This window comes from Ochotona curzoniae, unplaced genomic scaffold, assembly GCF_017591425.1.
Source record: "Ochotona curzoniae isolate NIBS_2020 unplaced genomic scaffold, NIBS_Ocur_1.0 scaffold_4506, whole genome shotgun sequence".
In the NCBI taxonomy this organism is placed as follows: Eukaryota; Metazoa; Chordata; class Mammalia; order Lagomorpha; family Ochotonidae; genus Ochotona; species Ochotona curzoniae.
The window spans coordinates 78,129,202-78,153,469 of NW_024467119.1; the positions used below are offsets into that span (position 1 = coordinate 78,129,202).

The following is a 24,268-nucleotide window of genomic DNA, read 5'->3' on the forward strand; positions in this document are numbered from 1 at the left end:
CAGGCCCTTCCAAAGACCTTGTTGTCTTACTGCCATCACTGTGTGACAAACTCGTTTTAAAAACAGCATTTGCAAAGCTAGCCTGTGAGCACTGTGGGTGAGCACAGAGGCACGCCGAGCCAAGGGCTGCGTCCCGCGCCTGCAGGACTCCTGTCCCCGGGCTAGGGCTCAGGGGTCTAACGTACCAGTTTGTTGTCTTCTCTCCGAGCTAAACAAATCACAAATGTTACAGCTTTTATCTTTCTCTGATCTGAGAGTTGGGAGGGGAGTTGTCAACTGCACAATCTTTGAAGTGAATTTTTTATGTGAGATTTCAGTATATATTTTATTCATTAAATTTATTTGAAAACTTCTGGTGTCACAAGAACAATTCAGTTATTGTCAGACTGGTGCCTGCTGGGATGCGTGGGGCGTTGAAAGGGCACACGCCCCTCCCCAGTGGATGCAGCCACCGCCCTGCCCGCCCTCCCACGCTCTCGGCACTCCTAACCAAACGCGCGTGTTGCTGGCTCCGTTGTGCTACTTCCTTGCCCTCCCCTGGGTCTCATGTGCCCCAGTGCCTGTCTCGCTCGCTGTTCCCTGCACCAAGCAGCACAGCCAGCCTTGGGCGCATGCCCCTGGGGTTAAGCACCAAAGAGTTGTCCCCACTGGGCAGAGACATGGCATTCCAGTTGCTTTAGGGTCAGCAGCAGCTTGGACGACGTGTCAACACGAGGGCAGCTTGCATGAGGCCGTCTGCAGGAGTGGCATCTGGCCAAAACAGAAGGGGAACAGGCCCAGGCTGAGACGCCAGTTCTGTGCACAGAGAGGTGAGCGGGGGACCGTCTTTGGTCAGGCCTGGAGTGTCACGATGTGGATGACAGAGACAATGACAGCTGCTTCTCCAGGATCTGCTTGATGGTGGCGGGGTCTGCTCGGCTCATCGTGGCTTTCCGGACCAGCCCAACCAGCTTGTTTATGGCCTTGGGGTTGCCGCCCTTCACGTCCGCCACCTTTGGAGAGAGAGCTATGTAAGAGGTGGAGCACTTGGACACCACCAGGGCCTACAGGTCACTACAGAAGGGGAGATGAAGGTCCGGGGAGGTTGTAGGTGCCTTCCCATCCCAGGGGACCAGTGGGCTGTGCCGGGTCCTAGGGAAACAGGACACTCCCCCCTGCGGCTCCAGAGGCCTGGAGGGATGCTGTTGCCCTAGAGGAACTCAGGGTCTAGTAAGAGCTGGGTAGCCTGCAGGAAGACCTAGTCATTGGGAAACAAACCCACAAAACATGACCAAGGTCATGAGCCTGACCTCCAGCTTGGCAGTGGGTGAGGCACACCGGCTTCTTAGTGCCAGTCACACCTGTATGGGTTGCTGCCGTGAGGCAGGCAGGTGGAGGGCATGGGGTGGGGGCAAGTTGACTGCCCTCATCGAGAGCGCCCTACAGAGCTTGTCCTGTCCCTGCTGCCTTACGGGGAGATGCGGGCCATTCTGAAGGTGATGCCAGTGAACCCACTGACTGACAGGCTGCTCTCCAGATGACCTGTGTGTGGCACGGTGTGACCGGGTGCTGGGCTCAGTGCCTGCAGTGGCAGCTTCCAGTCACACTCCTGGGCAGGGCCCTCATCACCGTGTGGGAAAAATCGTCCCTTCTGCCCTTCTTCCCCTCCTGGAACAGACAGGAAGTGGAAGCCTTTTCCCTCTGTGGTCACGTTGCTGCCTTAGCAAGTGAAGTCCATGGCCAGGTCCACGGCAGGTGGACAGGCTTGGGCCTGGATCTAGGGAGCCTGAAATTAACCCTGACACTGCAGCCTTGTGGAGGTAAACATGGGGGGGGGGCAGTTTCCTGGTCAAAAAAAAATCTTCCCCCCACCCCGACTTCATCTCTTTTGACCATTAGGTAGGAAGCCAGCAAAAGCAGTGCTTGCTGATGACTCCATAGGAGCAGTTGGGGGCTCAGCAGGACCTCTCCCCTTTCCCTGCCCATGCTCCTCACCACTTGGGGGTGTTCGTCCAGTGTGGCGCGACACAGCCGTTCCAGAGCCGCCGGATCCTGCACCAATCCCAGCTGCTTGTCCCGTACAATCTGCGCTGCCGTCTTCCCCTCACCCTTCCACAGCTCCTCAAACACCTGCGGGGCAGGGCAGGGGTGGGGAAGAGGAGGAAGTGGCGTCACTCCGGAGTGCCCTGTCGGGAGCCTGCAGGCCAGGGAACTTGGCTGCCCATCTGGCCTCCTGATTCCCCCAGAGCTCCCCTCGCAGGTGGCTGCAGACCTGGGGGCTCCTGATGCCCAGCTTCTGCCCAGCGCCAAGGATGGCCCCCGGCGGCCGCTGCCCTTGCCAATTCAAGCCGGCTCAAGCCCACCGGCGGGGAGGCGCTGCTCACTCACAGGACGCCTGCTGACGGGAGGCATGGGGCTGTGATAGATCTGTCTCGTGTCTGCAGAACTAATTAATTGAGGTGACATTCTGGTGAAGGATGGGGCCGCACTGGCTTGCAGGAAGGAACCAGAAACAGCTTGTTGGGAGACAGGATCCCAGGGGGGCCAAGCAAGAACAGAAAGGGAAATAACAGGAAACCTGTCACTGTCGCCTCTATCCCGTACAGGCAGGGCTGGGCAGGACTGCCCACAGTCAATGCTGTGTGGTTTTCTACTAAACAAACAAACACAAAATTTGGCCCATACTAGATCCTCAAAGCCATCAGACTTGGGGGGAAATGTGAACATTTCAAAGGCAGCAGTTCTAGGGACTTTGTCGCAGAAGCCATGGCTGAGGCGGGCGCTGCGGGGAGTGGGCCCTGCTCGTCTCCCTGCAGCCCCTGCTGAGCCCTAGGCTCTGGAGCTGGGGAGACAGGAGTGCCCACAGCCATGCAGAGGCCCCATCACAGCACAGCCCACACGTCCCTAGCACAGCGGCCACAGGCACTGTGCACCCTCAGCTCAGAACCTGGGAACACGTGCAGTGACCCGTGAGCCATCCAGCCCTGGCTAGCGGCACCCCAGCTCAGGGAAGGGAACAGCCTGTCTACTGGATCTGCATCAAATCAGGCAGCGCAGTGGGCAGGATGGGGGCACCATATGTGCAGTACACTTACTAATGGGTACACTTACCCTCAGTACACTTACTAATGAGGCATCATTCAGGTGCTCATCCCCGCCCCCTTCCCCTTTCACAGGGCCAGTCTAGATCCTGGCTGCTAAGTGCCTCCCATCCAGCTTCTTGCAAAATGCCTGGGGGTTCAGGGGTTTGGATTTCTGCCTCCCACACGGGAGATGGGGATGGAGCTCCTGGCTTCAGCCCAGCCAGGCCTGGCCCTGGCCACTGAGGACGTGAAGAGGCATGTGGAAGATCGGTCTCTCCCTGTCACGTTTTCAAACAAATAAAGCTTTTAGAAAATGCAGAGCTCTCTCAGCTGCTGGTTCACCTCCCAAATGCCTGCCAGCAGCCAGTGGAAGTCCGGAATCTGGAATTCCACCCAAGTCTCCCACGAGAGTGGCAGTGTTGTAAGAACATGTGCAGTCATGGCTGCGTCCCAGGGTCTAGTTGAGCAGGGGCTAGGGCCGGGTGTGGAGCCCAGGCCCGCCCTCTGCCCTGCCTCCTTGATGCTGTCAACTATAAAAACAATTTCCTAATGATGAAAGTCAACACAGTGACCAATGTTTGTTTTCTGTCCTGTGTTGCAAACATGGGCTTTGCTCATAAAATGTATAAAATTTGTCTCTTCAATTATTAAATTTAATGCTAACAGTAATAACAAAAGCATCACCTAGATATTAGGTTTTTTTTTTAAATTCAATTGAACTACTGCAAATTGGTAGGTACCCAGATTTTGACCATTTTTTAAAAATTCCTATAAAATGTTCCTAGCCAGAACCATCTGACATTTAAGAAGAGAGCGGTGAGATCTCAACCCCTGGCTTGAAGCAAAGCACCTGCAAGGCCCTGCTCATAAACAATCTCCCCAGCGCCCTTGGGCCCAGGCTGGGCCTCCCCTCTGGGAAGCAGGCCCGGCTGCTACAGACTGGGCTAACTGATGAGGACCTAGGAGCTGGCACGACAGGGCCACATGGCTTACACTGGTCAGAGCTGCCAGGGCCTTAGCCATGAGGGTTGGCGAGGCACTCAGGCTCACCCCCAAGCCACATCCTGACCAGGGAAGAACAAAGCAGAATGCTCTGTGTGCAGAGCTGGCTGCTGCTCCCCAAAGTGGGCAGGTGGGGTGCTCAGTGGTGTTGCCGCAGTGAAGCACCTGGGGACAGGAACAAGTGGCGAGAGGCAGTAAGGACCGAGGACAACATGGGAGCCGTGGGGCACTTGAGGATGCACTCTGGATGGGGCGACACTCTGGGCATGCTGTCAGTCTGGAGTTTGGACAGCCAGTGCTGGGGTGCGTGTATGTGTGTATGTGTGTGCCAAGCGTGCGCCGCCCTGCCGGCTGCCTCACCACAAGGGAACTTTCTGGTCCAGCAGAGGCAGCAGCAGGAAAAGCGGAAGAACAGTCAGCTGTTGGAGCCCCTGGGGTTCCAGGACCCTAGGGCATACTCAGACTGTTCTGTTAACTGGAAGAAAAACTACACACATTTTTAAAAGCACATTATAAAAATGACACAAAAGGATGCTCAGTGTAATTAGTCATTAGGGAAATGCAAATGCAAAGCCAGCAAGGCCACTGTGGAAAGGAGCAACAGGGGCAAGGAGGGGAGGGAGTGCAGGCCAGCAGGCCAGGCCTCGCATTAATGAGCGGCAGCCCCTGCGCCAAGTGGCTCTGCGGCCCCCTTAGCATCCAACAGAGAAGGACCCTGTGACCACGACTCTGCTCCCGCAGGTGTGCACCCAAGAACTCAAGAACATGTACTGCAAATGGCACTAGCCAACAGCCAAAATGCACAAACAACTCAGATGGCCCTTGGCTGATGTGCGGACAGGAAAACTGTGGTGTAGCTGTTCAGTTGCAAAAGGGAGTGAAGCAGTTGCATGGGCCACGCACGACAGCCCACGCTGCATGGTCTCCACACACACCTAGGGAGTGCAGCCTAGGGAGAGAAAAGAAATGGGCTCCCGGCACACAGAACCAGGCCGCCTTCCCAGGGGTGGTGACGGGGTTCTAGAGCGGGGGATGACAGCAATGCACTGTACACATCCTACGCAGAAAACCGCCCAGACCAGCACACTGGCTTCTCTTGTGTTTGAGGAGCTGTTCTCTCTCTAACCCCAGGTGAGCCTGCGGAGAAGCCGGGAGGGAGCGCGGTCCACCTGCTGCCAAGGCTGGCATCTCAAGGGGGCAGGAAAGTACCTTCTTGCTGCTCTGCATCGAATTCTTCACAGCCAACCAGAAACTTGGTGGTTTTCTTCAGAAAATCCAAGGCAGTGACCCACGTGGGAGTCCCTCCCGGGGACACACTTTCCTCCCACACTCCTGCTGGGCCTGCCTGCACGGTGGCGGCAGCATTCGCTCAGCGCCTTCACACACATGCGCGGCCAGCGGCCAGTGGTGCAGCGCCCCACCACTGCCTGGCGAGCTGCTGCCTTGTACAGCACTTCCCTCCCCGTCTTCACTGCAGCTGTCTTACTGAGCAAGGCCTAGCCCTCCCCCGCCGCCCTTTTTTTTTCCTTTTTTTTTGGTGGGACAGGATAGGTAAGAAAGCAGTTTTTTTCCCCTCTTTGATTTCAAATGCTACAGCATGTCAGTTCCCAGGTACTCATCTATTTTTCCCTGCCCTGGGGCTATCCAGACCTGCCACAATACGTTTGTCTTCCTCTGACACCTAGGAAGCCACAGCCACTCCTACAAGAAGCATGGGCAGCCTCCTGGGGGAGGGGAATGGGAGCCTTTGGCAGGTGCACCCCAGGTTCGCGGAGCAGAGCTAGTGAGGGTCCCGCAGAGCGGCCCAGCTAGCTGAAGGCAGCCATGCTGTGTGCTGTGCCCCCTGGCCCTGCTGTCTGTGTGCAGCCACATCAGACGCAAAGGCCCTGGCAATGTGACATGAAGCCTTGGCAGAGGCACCCACAGAGGCGATCTCTGAGGCAGCATTGAGCCAGCTGCTGGTGTGCCCCGTGGTTCTGGGTCCTGACATGGAAGCATTTTCAACATCCCAAGAATCAGGACCCAGGAGTCACCCACCTGGCACAGCTGGGCAGCTTGTGGGTAGCAGCTGCCTTCTCAGCTGAGTTCCCTCACAGTGGGCACACGCCTAACACTTTATCCACAGAGGGCACAGGAGCCACCGCTCGCCATGCTGAGGATACACTTGGGGACACAGGCGGGATGGGGCGGGTGCCCTTGGTGCCAGGGGGACCACATGGCATCTGGTGGCCACGAGCTGTCAGGCCCAGGCTTTTGCATAAACAGACGTTTGGGGGAAGACACTCAGGAATAGTCATGCAACACTGTCCTCCGTTAGCAAAGACAGGCTGCACATCGCCTGCATGGCACATGCTGGCCTCACAGCCCTGCTGAGGACTCATGCCCCTCTCTGCCCAGAAGCACCCCCACGAGCACTGGAGACCGGGGGAGGGGGGCGATGCCTCCCTGTGAGGACGGCCTCTGGGTTTCATGGTGGGCACTCACTGAGACCGGGTGGGCAGGGCTGGGGCAAGTGCCCACGTACCTGTTTAGCTGCTGTGGACGAGATGGCCCGACTGTCCAGCAGGTCGAGAAGCTCAGCGAGTGCAGAGGCTGGCACAGGACTGGTGGCCCCCAAAAAGAAGAGAAAGTAAGTGGGCATTTCACATCAGCAGGGGGCTCATTAGCAGTTCCTTAGAAATCAAAGCTTCCAACCTCTAAGTTTAAATGATTTGACTCAGGGTAATGCAGTGGCTTAGCAACTTAAGCTTCTGCCTGTGGCACCAGCATCCCATTTGGGTGCAGGTTCAAGTTGTGGCCACTTTACTTCTGATTCAGGTCTCTGCTGTGACCTGGGGAAGGTCCAAGCCTGCAACCACGTGAGAGACCCGGAAGAAGCTCCTAGCTCCTGGCTTCTAACCAGCTCTGGCCACTGCAGCCACTTGGGGGAGTGAACCAGTGGAGAACTCTGTCTCTCCTTCTTTGTAACTCTTTCAAATAAAAATCGGACGGCCCAAAGCTTTGGGACCCTGCACCCGCGTGGGAGACCCGGAAGAGGCTCCTGGCTTCAGATTGGCATAGTATCGGCCGTTGCGGCTCACTTGGGGAGTGAATCATCGGACAGAAGATCTTCCTCTCTGTCTCTCCTCTCTGTATATCCGCCTTTCCAATAAAAAATAATAAAAATAAATCTTAAAAAAAAAATCAACACATCTTTAAAACAAAAAAAGATTAGATTCATGCTTGGTGTGAAAACAACATACCGACTAGGCTCTGCTCTATTTAACTTTGCATTTTAGGCTATTCCAAGTTTTGGGGACTAATGTCTTTTTTATTTTACTTCCAACAATAATGGATGCTAGACAGAAACTGCAGCAACAAACAGCTGCTTAGGGCAATTAGTAAGAAAAAGCAGGGGCTGCAAAAAAAAATTCATGAACTACAATGAGAAAAGGGAAAAAAATACATTAATTAAATAGTTTTGACTGAAAGAACAGCCTAAAAATTACTTGAAACAAAAGAGCTGAACCAGCCACATTTCTACGGGATTCTATGCAAGCATCAATTCCTTGCCGTTGTAAAGAGATTTTCTGGGAGGGAACAAGGTGGCTGCAGCCACCTCCTCATTCATCCCTGTCCTCCTCGTCCCCCCACGCTCTGTCCTCTGCAGGTCACGAGGGTTGGGGGCCTCACAGGGGCCCTGGATCTGCGACCTGCCTTATATCATGCTAAAATGGCATGATATAAAAGCGGGAAACTGAACACAGCACCCGGTTACAGACACGCTGTCCACTACTACCAAATGCGTGTCACCAGCCGGTGATATGCTGTCTGGGGCCTTAGGGGACTGCTGTAAACACAAAGGGGCGACTTATAAATAGCGCGTCGGGGTATGTAAATGAAGGCCCCAGCACTCAAGATACACTTCTTTGAAAGCTCTTACATAACACCAAGCAGCCCTCGGGCAGGCTCCCTTAAATTCCCAACCTACACACAGTCCTGGTCAGGCTCACTGCTTCCACCCGGCTGAGAACCAAGGCTGCTTACCTCCCTCAGCCGCTGCTCTGTTCAAGCTAGGGACAAAGCAGTGGGCAGGGCACCCAGCATTCCTGAGCTGGTGCCTGGATCCTCTGTGGGCCACTTGGAAGAAATCGTGGAGGGCAGAGGGGCAGAAGGCTGCAAAGTAGACCAGCATCCTTCCCAATCTCCCCTTGGCACCAACAAGTGCCAAGGAGTAAGGGTCTGCTGAAGCTTAGGGCTGTGGGGATGTTCCCAAGCCTGCCAGACATGCTGGCCCATCACCTCCTGGCACTGACTGCATGTGCAGCCCATGGCACACACCAAGGGCTGCCTGCCTTCCTAGAACAGGCACAAGACAGGGCTCCAGTGGCCACAGGAGGCACCGGGACTGCTATGACAGCGCACAGACCCCAGCCCTGGAGGCTGTGAGTGCAAGCCCTAGGCACTTAGGTCAGTGTATGCCCAGGGCCAGCTTTCTCAGTGCTTGTGCCACCAGGCCATGTCCTCAGAGCATGGCAGGAGGGCACTGGCCCTGCAGTCTCAGCCTACGGTACCAACATCACTCAGGAGGCTCCGCCTGCAGGCCCTAACTCCTCTCCCATCTGCCAATGCCCTGACTTCATGGGGAGGACACATGAATTTTAGGAAGCCACTTTCAGATCACATCAATGACATAAAGGACGCAGGACTGCCAGTAGCTACCAACACCAGGTCTTAGGGAAATTCCTCTTGTGGCCTGAATTCAGGAGGTTGTCAGCGCCCACAGCGAGGCCTCCCCACACACCCATCCAGCCTGGGACTTCTCAGTGATCTCGGCATCACCACAGTGCTCATGGGATGCCTGCATGCTGCACACATGAGCTGCAGAAGCGCCAGGGCCACGCTTGTGACAGAGAAATGAACCCGGCTGCTGGGCCTCAGGCCACAGGCCACAGGGCCACATGCAGCAAGGCCATAGGCCACAGCTTGTGACCCCTTGTTCTAAATTGGACTCAAACTTCACAGTCTGGCTCCCCCGCTGTTGCCCCCACACATTCAGTCTAACCTGTGCTGCTATCCCAGGGGAGCCAAGTCAGCACCTGTCCTGCCTAAGTGCCCGCTGCAAATCCAAAAATCCAAACTCTAAAACACTCCAAAAGCTAGCACTTTCTCAGTTCAGCATGCTGATGTCCAGAAAGTTCCATAATCCTGGGCATTTTGGATTTCAGATTATCAGATTAGGGATGCTGAGAACAAAGTCCAAACTGGGAAGCCCTCCTGGCCTCAGGCATGCTGGATCCCGGATCTCTGCCTGCATCCCCAAAGCCTCGTGCCAGCCATATTCCCTGGGTGGGGAGGGCCATGGAAGCCAGGCTGGTCTCCGTAACCTGTTAAGCTAACCCGTGTCTAGAAATGGGTGCCCTCTGGGTTCTTGAAACTCCAGTGCTAATAAATAGTCTGGGTAAATATCAAGAGTTCCAAGTTGACACAGCAGGTTAATTCTTCTCTCTGCTCATTTAGCAACCACCAAGATGGTTGCTAAGTGAAGCCCCTACTCCACAACCTACCACAGAAAAATCGACCTCACTTAGGGGCCTTGGCGTCAGGAAGTCACCTCTTCTCTCACGACCTCAGGGCCCCCTTCTGCTAGGTAAAGAGTTGAACCAGATGCACCTAAAAGATTTCCACGATTAACCTTCAGCAGCTCCATGAAAACAATCAACAAAATGGAACGCCCTGTGCTTAGAGCCAAAAGCTTTGTGTATTCTCTTGAAGCTCAAACATGTGTCTTCCTGGATTAGTGCAGCCTGACACACGCCCCTCTCAGCTGCGTGCTCCTCCATAGGTCAATCCAGTTTTAAAGCAGGGAGCAGGCCTTTCTTCCCCGAATTAAACACTGATGCTACGTGGTGGCGACCCCAGGGGACCCACCAGCCCCTGCTCTTCTCCAAACATGACCTGTTGACCCATGCTGGGCAGGCACCTCACAGGTCCACAGCCGAGCCCCCATGCCCTTCCACCTCTGGCATTCTGATTCCATCACGTGCCCAGCCTCACCACCCAGCTATGGCCCGGTGAGCAATCAGCTTCCCCTCTGAGCCTTCCTGCAGCCTCGGCTCCGAGCAGCCATGTTCCTCCTGTTCGGGACTGTGCTTGCTCTCTGACGCTTGCTTTGTCCCCCGCAGCCTTCCCTGAGTGCCGTGGGAGCCCTGCGACTGTGTCTCCTCCATTACCTCTCTAGGGACAGCTTCTGCTACTGGCCATGGTGTGCTGGATAGTAGAGGGGGTTTCAGTGACAAGTCACAGCTGGGAGCAAAGTCAGGGGCCACACGGACGCCTGGGGGCACGCACGGAGTGCGGGAGGCCAAGTGTGAGGCTGACGCTGCACAGCTAATCTCTAAGTCAGCACCTGCTAGAACCTCCTGTCAGTGAGTGTCTGTCTCCACCCACCCGTCCTGGGCCGGGAGACCGCTCAGACAAGGGTGCTGCCACCTACCTGGAGGCCCCATGGGAGTCTCATTCACTGTCCACGCCCTCGCCAGCTGTCCCCTTCTCACAGCGTGCCCTGTCCCTAGTGGCTGTGACACCACCTCTGTCCTGATCCCCAGCATACTTCTCTCCCCTCGGCCTGCTCCCTTGCTGCTCGGACATGCCAGGAGCCCCAGCTTCCTCCTTCAGCTGTCCTTGCTTGCCAGAAACTGCCTCCTGCGCCATCTGTCTGACGCTGAGGTCATGTGCAGATGTCAGATACTCCTAATTTGCAGCCAAGTGCACGTTTACCCTGGAGTGTGGGTCTGCACTGCCACAGCCTCGCGCCCAGGCTCCCCTCAGGAGGCTCACACACGCTGTTTCCTGCACCTGGAAGGCTGTGACCTGGCGGACTCTGCTGGCCAATTGTCCTCCCCCTTTGCCAGGGCCCAGGCCTGGCTTAGCTCTTACTGCTGTTCCCTCTTGGGGACCGGCCACCACGGCTCTGCTATCAGGTGTCTCTAAGTCAGCTCTCCGGGACAGGGCCTGCACCTACCCTTCTCCCGGCTCAGCGCATGGCAGAGGGTGAGAAAACTCGGGTGGAACATGGGTTCCTTAGAGCGCTCCCTCATGCCTCCCTGCCTGCTGCGAGCTGCAGACCCACCCCTCTCCTACACGGGTCACCCCTGAGCCAGGGCGAGGCCTGCCCCATGAGCAGCTCAAACTCGGCCTTGTTCAGAAGGGGATGTGGTGGTGCCTCCCCTCACTTCCTCTAAGCTCGTCCCTCCTCCTGGAGCTCCTCTAGCCAGAGGACGTGCCACCACTTCCTGTTGTTGTCTGGGCATGAAATCTAGACACTGTGCCAGCGGCCCAAGTGCCTGGGCATTGCTCACCAGTGGCCCTGAGAGAAGACCAGCCTCTGCTCTGCTGCCCGGCATAGGACTGAATGCTTGTGTGCCCCTCGAGTGCACAGACCAAAGCCCTGACCCTTTGACACGAGGGTGATGGGAAATGGGTGCCTTGGGTGGGCCATTGGGTTGGGCTGAGCTGCCTGGCCGAGGCTGTGTGATGGGCTCAGAGTCCACACAAGGGGGCTGCAGAACTGATTTCTCTGCTTCTCCCACCTTGAACAAGGCCAGCTACAAGCCAGGAGACAGAGCAGCCTGCTCCACCATCTTGGACTTCTGGGACTGTGGGAGAGCAGCGTGTGCTGTTTAAGCCTCAGCCCACTCAGGAGCTCCGAATGCCACCAGTGTGGGGCTGGGGACAACCTGGGATCTTGGCAAAGGCTCCCACGGGTCCCCCATGTGGCTCCAGCCTTCCTCGCAGCCTTGCTCCCCTGCACCTGCCTGTCTCACCAGCTCTGGCTTGTCCTGGGTCCCCCGACATGCTTGTACTCGCTCTTGAGCTGGGCCCCAGCAGCCCCCTCCCTGGGCAGGCCTTGCTTGCTCCTTGCCCTGTGGCGTGCACCTGCAGCCCCTGTGTATGGCTCCAGCAGAAGTGGGGCATGCTGGGTCGCTGCCTGCCTGCCTGCCAGGCACTTCTCTCAGGCCTGAGTCCCCTGCAAGGACCCGCCTCCCTAGTTTTACTCATCTTGGAGTGGCCAGCCTCTTTGCACAGTGCGAAGGACATGGTGTGGTGTGGGAGGTTTTGTATTTTTGGAGGGGTCGGAGAGCATTTTTAGACTCTGGAGGTCACAGGGGGTGGGGAGGGGTTGCTGTCGTGTCTGGAGTCCCGAGGGAGCTGAACACAGAGCCTAGCTGCCCTAGTTCGGTGGCTTCTGGACTACAGGGGCCGGGATCAAAGGAGGCAGGAGGCCCGGGCTGCACTCACCTCTCACTGACGGCGAGGTTCTGCTGCTTTAAATAGCCCAGGAAAGTGTTGAGGACCCAGCCAGTCACCTTTTTTGGCTCTGCCCTAGTTTCTTTTATCACATTTTGGAAGAACTCCAGTAGCCCAACTTCATTCTGTGAAGGAAAAAGAAAAAAAAAAAAAAAAAGAAAACGAATTACATAAAAACTCCCCCCAAAATGAAAGATCAGCAAATCTGAGCACTGCCCTCCCTCGCCCCCGCCTCCTTAAATACAGCCACTCTTCCCGTGCTGCACATCCCGGTGTCACCAGAAAATTCTCCTTGCTTTTAGGAAGAGGCTGCTGTGCACTAACAAAGCCTCTCCCTCAGAGGAGCGAGCCACCTGGGAGAGCCTTGACTTGGATAACCCGAGGTCAGCGAGGTCCCCCAGTCCCCAAGGTTCTCTGTGCCCGGGGCCAGCCAGGGCTGTGGCCTTCAGCCTGGAGCTGCAAACAGGGCCTAGGTTCAAGGCCCTTTCCCTTTCCAGGTCCTGTCCTTGACCGTGTCCCAGGGGTGGTCAGAGAGAAAGGGAAGAGCAAAAGGAAGGAGGAGCCAGGAGGATGCTCTGCTTCTGGAAAAGCCGGACAAGGAACTATATTCCTCTCCAGGGCATCTTAAGAGGCAGGCAGGAATGGTTCTGGCACGTTTTGAAAATGCAGAAGGATTTGGGCACACGTGGCCCAGTGAGGCCAACCCCACGTGGAGAGCAGCCGGCTCCCAGACTTCCTGGGCCATGCTCAGGACAGCCAGCCCTGCCTCGTCCTGCCCGCGGTAGCAGCCAGCTGTATGTCCTCACCCCTGCCTGGACCAGAGCCGCACGGCCCGTGCTCCCTGTGTGAGCAGTGCTGAGTCAGGGCTGTGGCGGCGTAAAGAGATGCAACATTTCCCACCACCTGGGGATGTCTGGTTACGTCACACGGGAACCACATCCACCCTCAAACACCGGAGTTTCCATGTCACCGTGCAGGAGTAACGAGGCACTCAAGTCACATCCCTGTGGCAGAACCAAGAGACCTAGCTAAGTCTTCCCTGGGTATTGTGTAAGAAAAATAAAAGCCTGTGCCACTCCCAGGGGGACGCTGTAGTTTCTAAGTGCAAAGGTACTGTTGTCATTAGCGGATTTCCCACACCCGCTGAAATGCCACTCGAGCGATACTTTCCCTGAAGCATTCCAAGTTCACAGATAGCTAAAGCTGCTCCCACCCCCTGTCCCGCATGACCCTTCATCAACCAAAAAAACTTTCTAGAGAAATAAGATCCTGGGGGTTGGGGGAACCAGACATCCTTACCAAACCGCCCTCCGAGTTCAGCTACCATAGCAGCTGTAATATATACACAGCACACAGTGGCTGAAGAAATTCCATAATAATGAGGGGAAAAAAAACCTACATGCCCTCTGTCACAGATCAGCTCTCTGGTGACAAGCCTACTGCAAAATCCCATATTCATCTCTTGCATCTCCTTTGCAAGCCGACGCGGTGACTCTGCTCTCGCTACACCAGGGTAAAGGCCACTTGGGCTGACTACAGATGAAGGCAGATCCAGGCAACACAGAGAGGAAGTTCTGCCCATCAAGGACGTCTTCCAACTTCCGTGATGGTTCGCAAATCCCTGAGGCTGAAAACCACTATCCCCTTCACTGCCCACGGGCCGCATTCCCTTGGTTCCAGCCCAGACCGCTGGCCCGCAGGTGGCAGCCGCTGGCAGGAGGTGGGCTCTAGGCCTTGCTGAGGCGAGCTTTTCCCTGACCCATCTAGAAGCATTGCACACTGCGTCTGAACGTACAAGCTCAGCGTGGCTGCTGAGACGTGATGAATTTCCACCCCATCCCCTTGGGTAGCTCTTCCGGGGGACAGATACCATGGCAAGTCAGATTTCTGGTTGTCGATTTTGTGTCTGTGCTGTGCTGAGGCCTCTTGGAGCTGAAGCCGTGTACCTCACTAGGGCATTTGTGACTTCCAGCCACGACTGAAAGCGGATGTGAAGTCTGTGACGGGAGTGTGGGGGAGTGCAGTGGGGTGAGCAGCAGGGGCTGGGCCTGGAGGAGGCTGAGTGGCCACAACTGCTGTTGCCCGAAGGGTGATGGATCGGTGAGAGCTGGCCACACACATGGCCTGCACTGGCCGCTACAGCACAGGCCTGTTTGTCACCAGGGAACGAACACACACACACGGTCTCGTTTTCTAGTTATCTTAGTTTTTCTAGGAGACTGGCAAATGCCAATACACTTGGCATAGCTCTCAGAGGTCTCTGGTGGGCCTGTCAGTGCCACCATCTGGTTTGCTGAGAAACACAGTAATTCCCTTCCAGAAAAATCCTAGGCAAGAGTGATACACAAGAGCCACTGTTTTAGGGGCCTGAGAAACCTCCGCAAAAAGCAGGCGTTCGGCTGAGCGCTGATCCATCCCACACGTGACAGGTCTAACTGTCCCTTCAGAGCCCACGGACGTGGTGGGGAGAAGCGGTCTCTTTTGTAAAACATCAGACAGCTGTACGGCTTCATGACCAGGAAGCATCTTTTTCATATTTAATCGAATTTCCCCAAAGCACTCAATTACATTTGGAGTCAATGCAGGGTCAGCCTCTTAAGATGCTAACAGGAAGCCTTAGTTACTAATGGCTTTGTCGACTGATCCACAAGGGCGGGAGGCAAGGCTGAGGGATGCCCTCTTCCTCTGCTCCACCTGCCCTGAGGGATGGGACCTCAATGGGCCCCACAGAGGGCCCTTGCAGCAGCCCCGCCCAAGCTTCCCCTGCATTCTCCCCTCAGAGGAAGGAGGAGGAGGCCTTCAAGTTGGCAGAGGATGAAGGTTGATTTTTCCACCGCAACTGTTGTTCTAAGTCACACGCCTAACGGAGGCCTGACATGAGGCTGCACTATATTTGTAAGCAGAATACAGTTTGCTAGAGACAGCTACCCAGAAGCAGACTGATGAAAAGGCAGGCGAACAATAGCTGGTTATGTGGCAGGGAGAATCCTGGCAGCTGCTGGAGCCCCGAGTGGAAGCCTGGGCTGGGGGTAGGCTCCCAGTAGCACAGCCTGCCCACCCATTAGACACGGAGTGGGCAGCTGGACATGGCAGCAGCTACCACTACTACTAACGATGATGGCAATGACAAGAATGTTACACAACGGCAGTGGTTACAAAGGTGCTGTGTACTGTTCTAAAGTGCTTTCTTTCTACAAGTTCCTTCAATCCTGCCCATGCCCTCTGCACTAACTTGCTTGAGGTCACAAAGCAAGAAAGCAGAGGAGCTCAGAGTCAAACTTCTGCTTCACTGAGCACATGCAATGGCCTCTGACTGCCCGCCTCTCTGGAGACCAAAGTGAGCAATCATCAAGAAATGAGCACGTCGGAAGATGAACCTCCCCATTATTTATTCCACAGCTGCCAGCTGCTCAAAGACAGTCATGATATTAAAGTGGCTGCAGGGACAGTGGTGTGGCTTAGTGCGTAAAGCGTGGCCTGCAACACCCGCATTCCTTATGGGAGCTTTTTGTGTCTGTCCCAGCTGTTCTACTTCTGATCCAGCTCCCTGCTAATGCACCTTGGAATGCAGCAGATGGCAGCCCTATTGCGTGGGCCCTGGCCTCCCACATGGGAGACTCAGAGGGAGCTCCTAGTTCCTTTAGCTTCGGACAGGCCTAGCCCTGGCCATTGTGGCCATTTGGTGGAGTGAACCAGTTGACAGAAGACCTTTCTCTTTCTCGCCTTCATCCTCAGTAACTGCCTTTCCAACACAGTGCATTTTTTTTAGGTGTTACAAAAGCTTTGCAATTAGCTTAAGAAGAAAATGGCAAGTGTATCTTCTACTTTTGCCAATGTACATCAAGCCATGTAGTGCTCAACACACACACACACACATACCTGTCCCCAGCCAGACAGGAAGACAGCATCACACACATTGCCTGTGCCATCCCAGGCACCCAGGGGTGGGACAGTGGCCAGAGCCCCCCTGAGCCCACAGAGTTCTCCAATACCTACCGATGCATCAAGACGAAGCCCATGATTTCTCATGTGGTTTTGGGGGTGAGTGTGTTGTATTTTATGGTTTTGCACCCTGATGCCCTGACATGCGTTACTCAGCAGCAGGTTTATACCTAACAGGGCACACCACCCGCAACAAGGGCGGCTCCACCTAACCCTGTATCCTGAGTGGCAGTGGTTTCAACAGGACACAGCTCTCTCAGGTCAAAACCAGCACTACATCCATCCTCCATGGCACAAAAGTTGGGGGACAGTGGCTGAGGTTCCTGGAAACAGGCTCAGCTGTAAAACTTTTGGGGCAAGTGCTCCTTGTGGGGACATGACAGGGAGTTCACCGGCGCTGGAGGGTGCTGGAGGTTGGTGAAGGAGACGTGCCCCTCCACTGGGGTCTCTCCAGATAGCAAACCAGGCTTTGTTGCTGCCATCTGCAGGATCAGGGCACCTGCACAAGCTCTGAACTGACCCATGGGGCAGGGTAGGTCCTGCAGCCCGTGCTGAGGGCACTTAACTAGAGGTTGAGGGCTTGAGTTCGTTCCCTCACGATTCCCACGCTGGCTTCTTGGTAGCCTGGGAAGCCCCTAAGATCCAAGCAGAATGGCCCACAGCTGCCTTAGCGTGGTCTCTGGAAGCACACTCAGACCTATCCTGCAGCAAGCCGGGCCACCAGTGCCTTTCAGGGAGGAAGTGTAGACGAGTTTACATTCTCTGAGAGGCACTGACTCTGGGTGAGATGTGTGTGTTGGAGGGTGGGGTGTGTGGGGACCAGTTTGGGAAGTGGAATGCCCCTTGGATAATCAAAATACAAATAACTGAGCTAAGAGAAGTTGTCAGCAGATGGACATGGTCAAGGAACACGATCTGCCATGAGGGGACACAGGAAGTATGCTAGTGGTAAGTCCATCGATGGTTTTGGGACACAGTTTAGTGTCCCTACAGCCACAACTGCCCAACAGTCCCAGCGTAGGGGAGAAGCTTCTGGGCTGTAGCCTGATGACAGCAATGGTGCTGAATGGCTGTGGGGACCTGCTTGTCTCCTCCGAGATCTGCCCAAAAAGAAAACTGCACAAAGAGGAAACTGGGCTTTGGGGTGGCTTGGGGACAGAAGCTCCTGTGGGTCCCTGAGACTGAGCACCTAGCATTGTCACTCCTTACACTTTCTCCATCCAGATGGCGCACAGCCCAGAGTGCCCTCCCGGCTCCGGCCAGCCGCCTGTCCCCTGCACCTGAAAGACGGGGCCTTGCTGGCAGTGCAGGGACACAATTGGGAGATGCACCTTCCGTTCAACTTTACCACAACACAATGTGTGCGGAGTTCATCGTCCACACACCCTCAAGCTACCAAGTGGTGGAAAATGAAAAATAAAATCAATTTTGAAAACTGCATGGTGCTGAAATATGGTGCACAGCAATGTTGGCCAAATGGATTTTCCTTCAACAATGGTTAGAAGGGGAATGCTTTACACCTCTCTGAGATGGGGCAGCCTCAAGCCAGTCAATATGGTTTCCGATACTATTTCAAACTATTAGCTTTAAGGCAGAGTACTAAATATGGGATACATGGCGATTTATCATTAGTTTATAGGCAATTCATCCAGAAAGAAAATCGGGCCATTTGTTGCTGACTAGGGATTTAGAGCCAAATTCACGAACAACAATCCATTTAAGAGCCAATGGTTGTTGTGATTGCTTTTCTGCCATTCTGTTCCTCGGAGACATCGTAACCTTTGCTGTGATGTCAGAAACAAAAGGATTATGACTTTAAATGGGGAAGAGCTGGTTGGAGAAAATGAAGCTGTTTAGGTGAGCTGACACGTTTCAAGGCTGGATATAGAACAGGCACACTCGTGTGACAGGGCAACCACACTCCCCCCTGCACACTCACTCAGGTCCCTGTGGCCCTCGAGGCCCTGGGGCAGCATGTGGCTGGCTGTGCCTGCCCTTCTTCCTTGGCACCATGGTCCTGGAAGTCTGCAAATCTCTATTCCAAGCTTCTAAAAGACACAATGGCATCTTGCAGGTGAGCGTGCCATCCTGCCATCCTCCCTTCTTTTAATTGGGAGAGTAATAGCCCCGGCTGCCCTGGCAGGGCCCTCTCAGTTCCTAAATATCAAGGGCAGGATTTAGAAGAAACTTTGTTCCTTTTTCTGTGTTCCATTTCCCTATGCGGGCTATGCAGCAACCTGGCAAAGCTTCCGTGCCTGCACTGGAGGCACGAGGCCCTGGTGCCAAGCACAACCAGCCCTCCTGAAGCACTAAGCGGGGGTGTGCAGCACAGGAGGTGTCACACACTGCTTCACACACCGCCTGCTGCCGTGTGCCAAGACTGAAGGACACGCGGCGCCAGGTCCGTCCGTCATCCTCCGGCCCTGCCTTGGGTGAAGATGCTCTGTGATGACTGAGACAGGGGAAGCCAACTACACTTGCTGGAATGCTGAACAAGTAAGGCAGTAAGTAGTGAGAATCAAGATGGTGGAATAGGGTAAGGACACGTTTAAACAGACAGAGAAATATTAGCCAGTATGAAGCAAAGAGGGCACATTCCAGGAAACAGGACAGAACAGCAGAGGGGTACCTGGAGACTGACAGAACCAGGAAAGCAGCGGGCACAACGGTGTGGTGATGCAGTGACTGATACCCCAGCAGCATTCAGCAAATGGTGATCTGAACTCTATCAGCAACCAGGTGGGAAGGGATGTTTACCGGGAGCTCCAGAGGTGATCTGAGACAAAGAATTGTCCGTCCTTCTGGTCTGTTTGATTTGATCAGGAAAGGAGACAGAGCAGCAGGTCACAGATGGGCAGTGCAGTAACAGGGTGGATTGCACAGCCCAGTACACCCCCCTAGAGCCTTATCAGGCACCATGTTGTTTAAGGAGGCAAGGGCTATGGGGCAGGTCTGTGCGTGCATGGAGCTGGGAGTGAACTCATTTCTGGCTCAGTGAACTGCAACAACATGGCATCCTACAGGTTCCATCCAAGACAGGCCCGGGTAGCTCTCAGATCTGACGGCCGGCAGATTAAGAATTCTAGTAGTGGCACATCAGGCGCCATTTCTTACAGTGTAGTAAATAATTTAAGAATGCAGGGGACAACAGTGAATTGCGCATGTGCTGAGCTTGGCGAAAACTCACTGAACTCACTGCATTGCACTGGTCCCAGGAGAAAATAATACCGACTATGGCATTGTACAGGTCAAAATGGCCCGTGAGGCCCTCAGACCTAACAGCCAACAGGTTCCAGCAAGATCAGCACCACCAACAACCTAGCTCTTTGGGACACCTGGTGCTCCCTAATCCTGGGACCTACTCCAACAGGAAGTGGGAGGAAAGGTTGTACAGACAATGATGCAGCCTCTGCACGGTATCATAGGAGGTGGAGAGTGGTGAGCCAGCAGGTAGGGCTGCGGAGACCATGGTGGAAATCTAACATAAGCATCCAGACCTGGAAGTCGATGGAGGGAATAGCAAAAGTGAGTGTAAATAAAGAGCCGTGTAGAAACCCAGTAAGTGAAACCTGCAAAGGAGAGCTTGCAGGGTTTTTCTGACCTTGCTTCCCTGTTTTCCAAGTGGGTTGCTTCCAAGTGGGAAGCAACCCACTTGGAAAACAAGACACAATGTTCCCCCCTTTTAGTGGACAGCATCTTTCCTGCTTTTATAGTGCATCCCGGGATCTTCCTGCCCCACGGAAGTAGTCCAGAGGAACCTGTATCACATGACTGTGCTGAATGACACACCAATGAAAAGCACGAACACAACAACTCTCCTTTTCTCAGCTAATAAAATAAAACCTGAACAGCAATGAACTGGAACTCTCATTTCTGCTTGGTGCTATCCCTTGATGGAAGACACGGGTATCCCAACCGCTGGAGTGCGCGCGCACACACACACACACACACACACACCCTGTATGTGCATCTTTCTTAGCCAAGCTGTCGCAGGCCAGTTTCTGTCGGGGCATCTCTTCCTAACTCCATTCCTTCCTTAGTCAGGGCCGACTGCCTAGGCAGCGCACGGGAGAGGCTGCTTGCTCACAGTGCACACTGTGGTTGGCAGCAGCAGGGCATTTTCTGATGCCTCCTCCTGGCAGCCCTCAGCACAGCGTGTGCCCTTTGATAGGTGAGAACACAGAACCTCCAGGATTCAGGAACCGCCCAAGCAAGGCCGAGTCACCCAGCTAGCTAGACCTCAGGACCCAAGCTCTTCATTCCTAAGCTCCGTGAGCTTCTAGTCTACCCATCAGAAGGTAGATTTCTAGATTTGATTTAATGCTCCAAAGGAACCAGTTGAGGATTTAAGAGTCAGAGAGCCCAGTGAGTTGCTCATGGTCATGGTATGTGGCAAGTCTGAAGTAGTATTTCATGATCTCTTGCTCAAAGACCAAACGAAAAAAGCATGAACAATGTTATGATTTGCTGAGCTGTCAAAAGGCAGTTTATGCAAATGACCTCTGGAAATGGGGATGCATCCCCCAGGATTTTCATGGGCACTAAAACAGTACCCCATTCACGCTTCCATCCATCTATCCATCCATGCATTCAAGTGGCACTTAGTATGCAAGAGGCTAAGGTATAGGACTCTATAAATATCAGCAATCAAGCTAAAATATAGAATTCCTAGAGTAGGCAGGCGGCGCGGCAGTTCAGCTGTCACGGAGGATGCCCACATTTCTCCAGGAGTGCTCTCTCGTTCTTATTCAGGTTCCTACTACCTCACACCAGGGAGCCAGCAAGCGGATGACTCAACTGCTTGCCTCCTTGGCACCAACGTGGGAGACCTGGATTGAGTTCAGGGACCCTGGCCTTGACCGGGGCCGGATGGCGGGGGGTGAACCAGTCATTGGGTGATCTCTTTCCATCCACCTCTGTCTCTTTCAAATAAAAATGAAAACAAAACTTCTACAAATACATAACCCAGTGGTTCCTGTACAGTAAGATGCCAAGATGGATTGAGGACTGAAGTCCTCTCCTGCTCGTGGATCAGGCATGTGCGCGGGGGGGGGGGGGTGGGGGGGGTGGGGGGGGGTGGGCCTGCGCCCACTGCTTCATTTTTAATCAGCTATCCTCAGGCATGCAGCATGGAACCACTCTGCGCGGCGCACCTCCACCACTGCTATTTATTTAATGAATACTCCTGGGCACTCTTCAAATTGAAAGATGGTTCATTAGATTTGTGCATCTGCCCTTCTCAGCAATCTGTTGTGTTCCTGATGAAGGCAGGAAAACACACGAACCGATCATTTCTGGTTGTGTTATGAGAAACTCAGCTGCCAATGATTACAAAATCACAAAGGGCTCAGGCACTGCCTAATTTCAGGAAAATAATTTGTCTGAGTCATCCTGTGGCCGTTCCTGTCTTGTTCTAGTCTCATCCTGGACATTTCAGGTACTAGCGCTTTTGGCAAACAACTAATGAACTAAATACATTACCTGCAAGTTAGAAAAAGTAAGGTTTCCAAGATAAGTCAAAAAGAGTTTCAAAAAGAGTTAAGGAATACCTTCCTTCTGGAAGCTGTCCTTTTTGTGTCAACCAAGTTACTTACAGCCTGCTCTGGGTTTCTACCCTATATTCTTCAGCTCCTGTGATCTGCCCGTGGGCTGTACCTGGAGGGTCCTGTCTACATACTAGGAGTCTTTAATAAGCTCATGGAAAAGTGTAGATTATGAAAAGACTATGCCTGGACTTCAAGGTTTTGTTTTGTTTTTGTTTTTGCTACCAAAATAACTTCTAATTCCATTTCTTTATGAACTTCATGAACTTACTTTTAGAAGTTGACAAAAAAAAAACTTTGTTTTTGTCTTGGTACCTGCTAATAAAAGCGTCAATAATGAAAATGGGGGTCTCTAAACAGAGCCTAAACTACTAAGCCACACTCTCACCTGTTTGTTACCCCTCACCACGTACTCAAAGCCTACTAGGGCTTAGCAGTGAAGACGCAGGAAAAGGCTGGGACACAAATACAGGTGCAAAAACATCGCTGCCCTCACAGAACTCATGTTCAGGATGGTGAGGCCTACACTGTGCTTGCCACACATCAAGGCTGACTGCACAACCTCGCCTAGCTGCCCTCTGCCTCCTGGAGCGGAACTGGCTGTGCCAAGCAAGACGAGACTGAAAGATCCTTTTGCTTCTTTTTTGTGGATACACAAAGATTGTTTTTCAATGTCATTTTCGGGGACTTCTCTAAAACAGGTCTTAAACAAAGAAAGGGAGCCTGGCTCCCCCAATGGCTACCCTGCGAGGCTTTCACTCAAGGGGTCAGATGCCACCCAAAGCTGTAGCAGAGGCCTTGGAGGCTGAGCAGCTGGCTCCTTCCCCTACACAGGCTGGCATGAAGTCGTGAGGTGCAGTGTGGTACTGAGCTTGAGTGGGCTAGAAACTTGAGCAGCCACGATAGAGGCGGAGATGTAGACGGCTGATGTGTTGTGTTGCAGCCAAACTGTGGGAGTAAAGAAGCGGCAGGTGCAGCGGTTGTCTGATAGTCTAACTCCTGCCTTCCAGCACTGGTGCTATGCCAGTCTGTGTTCTGAGAAACAGAGAGCACAGAATGGCCCTTGTCCTCGAGAGGCTGAGCAAGACACACTTATCAGTAAATAATGAATAGACAGCCGATGCGACAGCTATGGATAAGGCGCAACAGCAGCCAGCAGGTGGCTGTGAGCAGCTGTCTGAAGCCCTTGAAATTTCCTGACCAGCCTAATCATTCTTGGTGATCAACAAGGAGTTCTCATATATGGTTCTCTGGAAACTTCTCGAAGTTTCTTTGTCCTTCTCATGGAGGACAAAGAGTCATCATTTCTGCAGCACAGCAGATGGAACGGGATATCATGGTACGCAAACTAAGTCAGACATGGAAACACATAGTGCATGTCAGTGCTCAACTGTGGAGGTTCAGAAAAACCAAAAAACAGTCAATCTGATCTAGAAACAGTAGTGGAAAAAGGATAGGAGGAGGCCGGCTCACAGGTACCACACCCCAGTCAGTTGGAAGTGACAAGTGTTGGGGTCCTCCCACAGAGCAGTGGGCTACAGTTCACAATGGTGCAGTGTGTTCTGTGGCAAGACATGGACGAGGACTTGGAGGCTCCAGACACAAAGAGAAGATATGCAGATAGCCTGGCTGCCTGGTCTGGCCAGTTCATGCTGTGCCTGTCAAGATACTGCACCGTAACCTCTATAAAAATGGACAAGTACTTCATGGTAATCAAAATTTAAAAAAAAAAGGTAAAAAATATTTTCTAAGCGAATCATCCTCCAACAAATATCCCATTGCCTGCCTTGTACTACAAACTGCTGGGTGTCTGTTATTAAAGTATATAAGCAGAAATAAAAATACAAGGGTACATCAAAAAGTCCATGGAAAATGGAGCTGGATGGTGAATTTATTGTGGTGCATAAAATATTTGTAAATCCATGCATGTAATGGGCCTTCAGAGTTCCCAGAAAATATGTAATGTTAAAAAAAAATACTCATGGATTTCAAAATCTGCTTTGCACCACAATAAATGTCTCCTTTCATTCCGCCTTCCCTGGAGTCTCCGCAGTCCCCTTGTGAGCTGCTCCTGCATTCCCATGTGCGTATTGCTGGCCACCTGAAAAGCTTCCACAGGGCGTGTCTCTACAAAGGCAGAGCGCCAGAGTGCGGCAGCCCTGGGAGGCACTGCAGCGACCCTTTCCGCTTCCTCCCTCCCGGACAGGAAGAAGACAACTGTGACCAAATGCTACTCACCGACGCCCATCACTTCAGTGCTGCACCAACAAAGGAAACCACAAAACCCCAAACAGCTCTGAAAAGGATGAAAACCCCCCGGCAGGGCTGAACAGAGCCAGGCTGTCCGCAGACTCCTTCAGATGCTCAAACAGCCAGCCTCAAAGGACGCAGCATTCGGTGCCCAATGACCGTTTCCTCTCATGGCTGGTA

General features: G+C 53.6%; 1 protein-coding gene across 2 annotated transcripts in view; it reads right to left on the reverse strand.

The window, feature by feature from the left end:
- Positions 1-349: 349 nt before the first annotated feature.
- GATB (glutamyl-tRNA amidotransferase subunit B) overlaps positions 350-24,268 on the reverse strand; it is a 74,078-nt gene continuing 50,159 nt past the window's right edge. The window contains exons 10-13 of one of the 2 annotated variants that reach the window (XM_040966823.1): positions 12,345-12,478; positions 6,589-6,667; positions 1,975-2,109; positions 350-992 (exon numbers count right to left, since the gene is read on the reverse strand). In XM_040966823.1, the coding sequence (XP_040822757.1) occupies positions 846-992; positions 1,975-2,109; positions 6,589-6,667; positions 12,345-12,478 (495 nt within the window). In that variant the 3' untranslated portion in view covers positions 350-845. The remainder of the gene's footprint in view (positions 993-1,974; positions 2,110-6,588; positions 6,668-12,344; positions 12,479-24,268) is intronic. The other variant, XM_040966824.1, reaches the window with a different exon arrangement.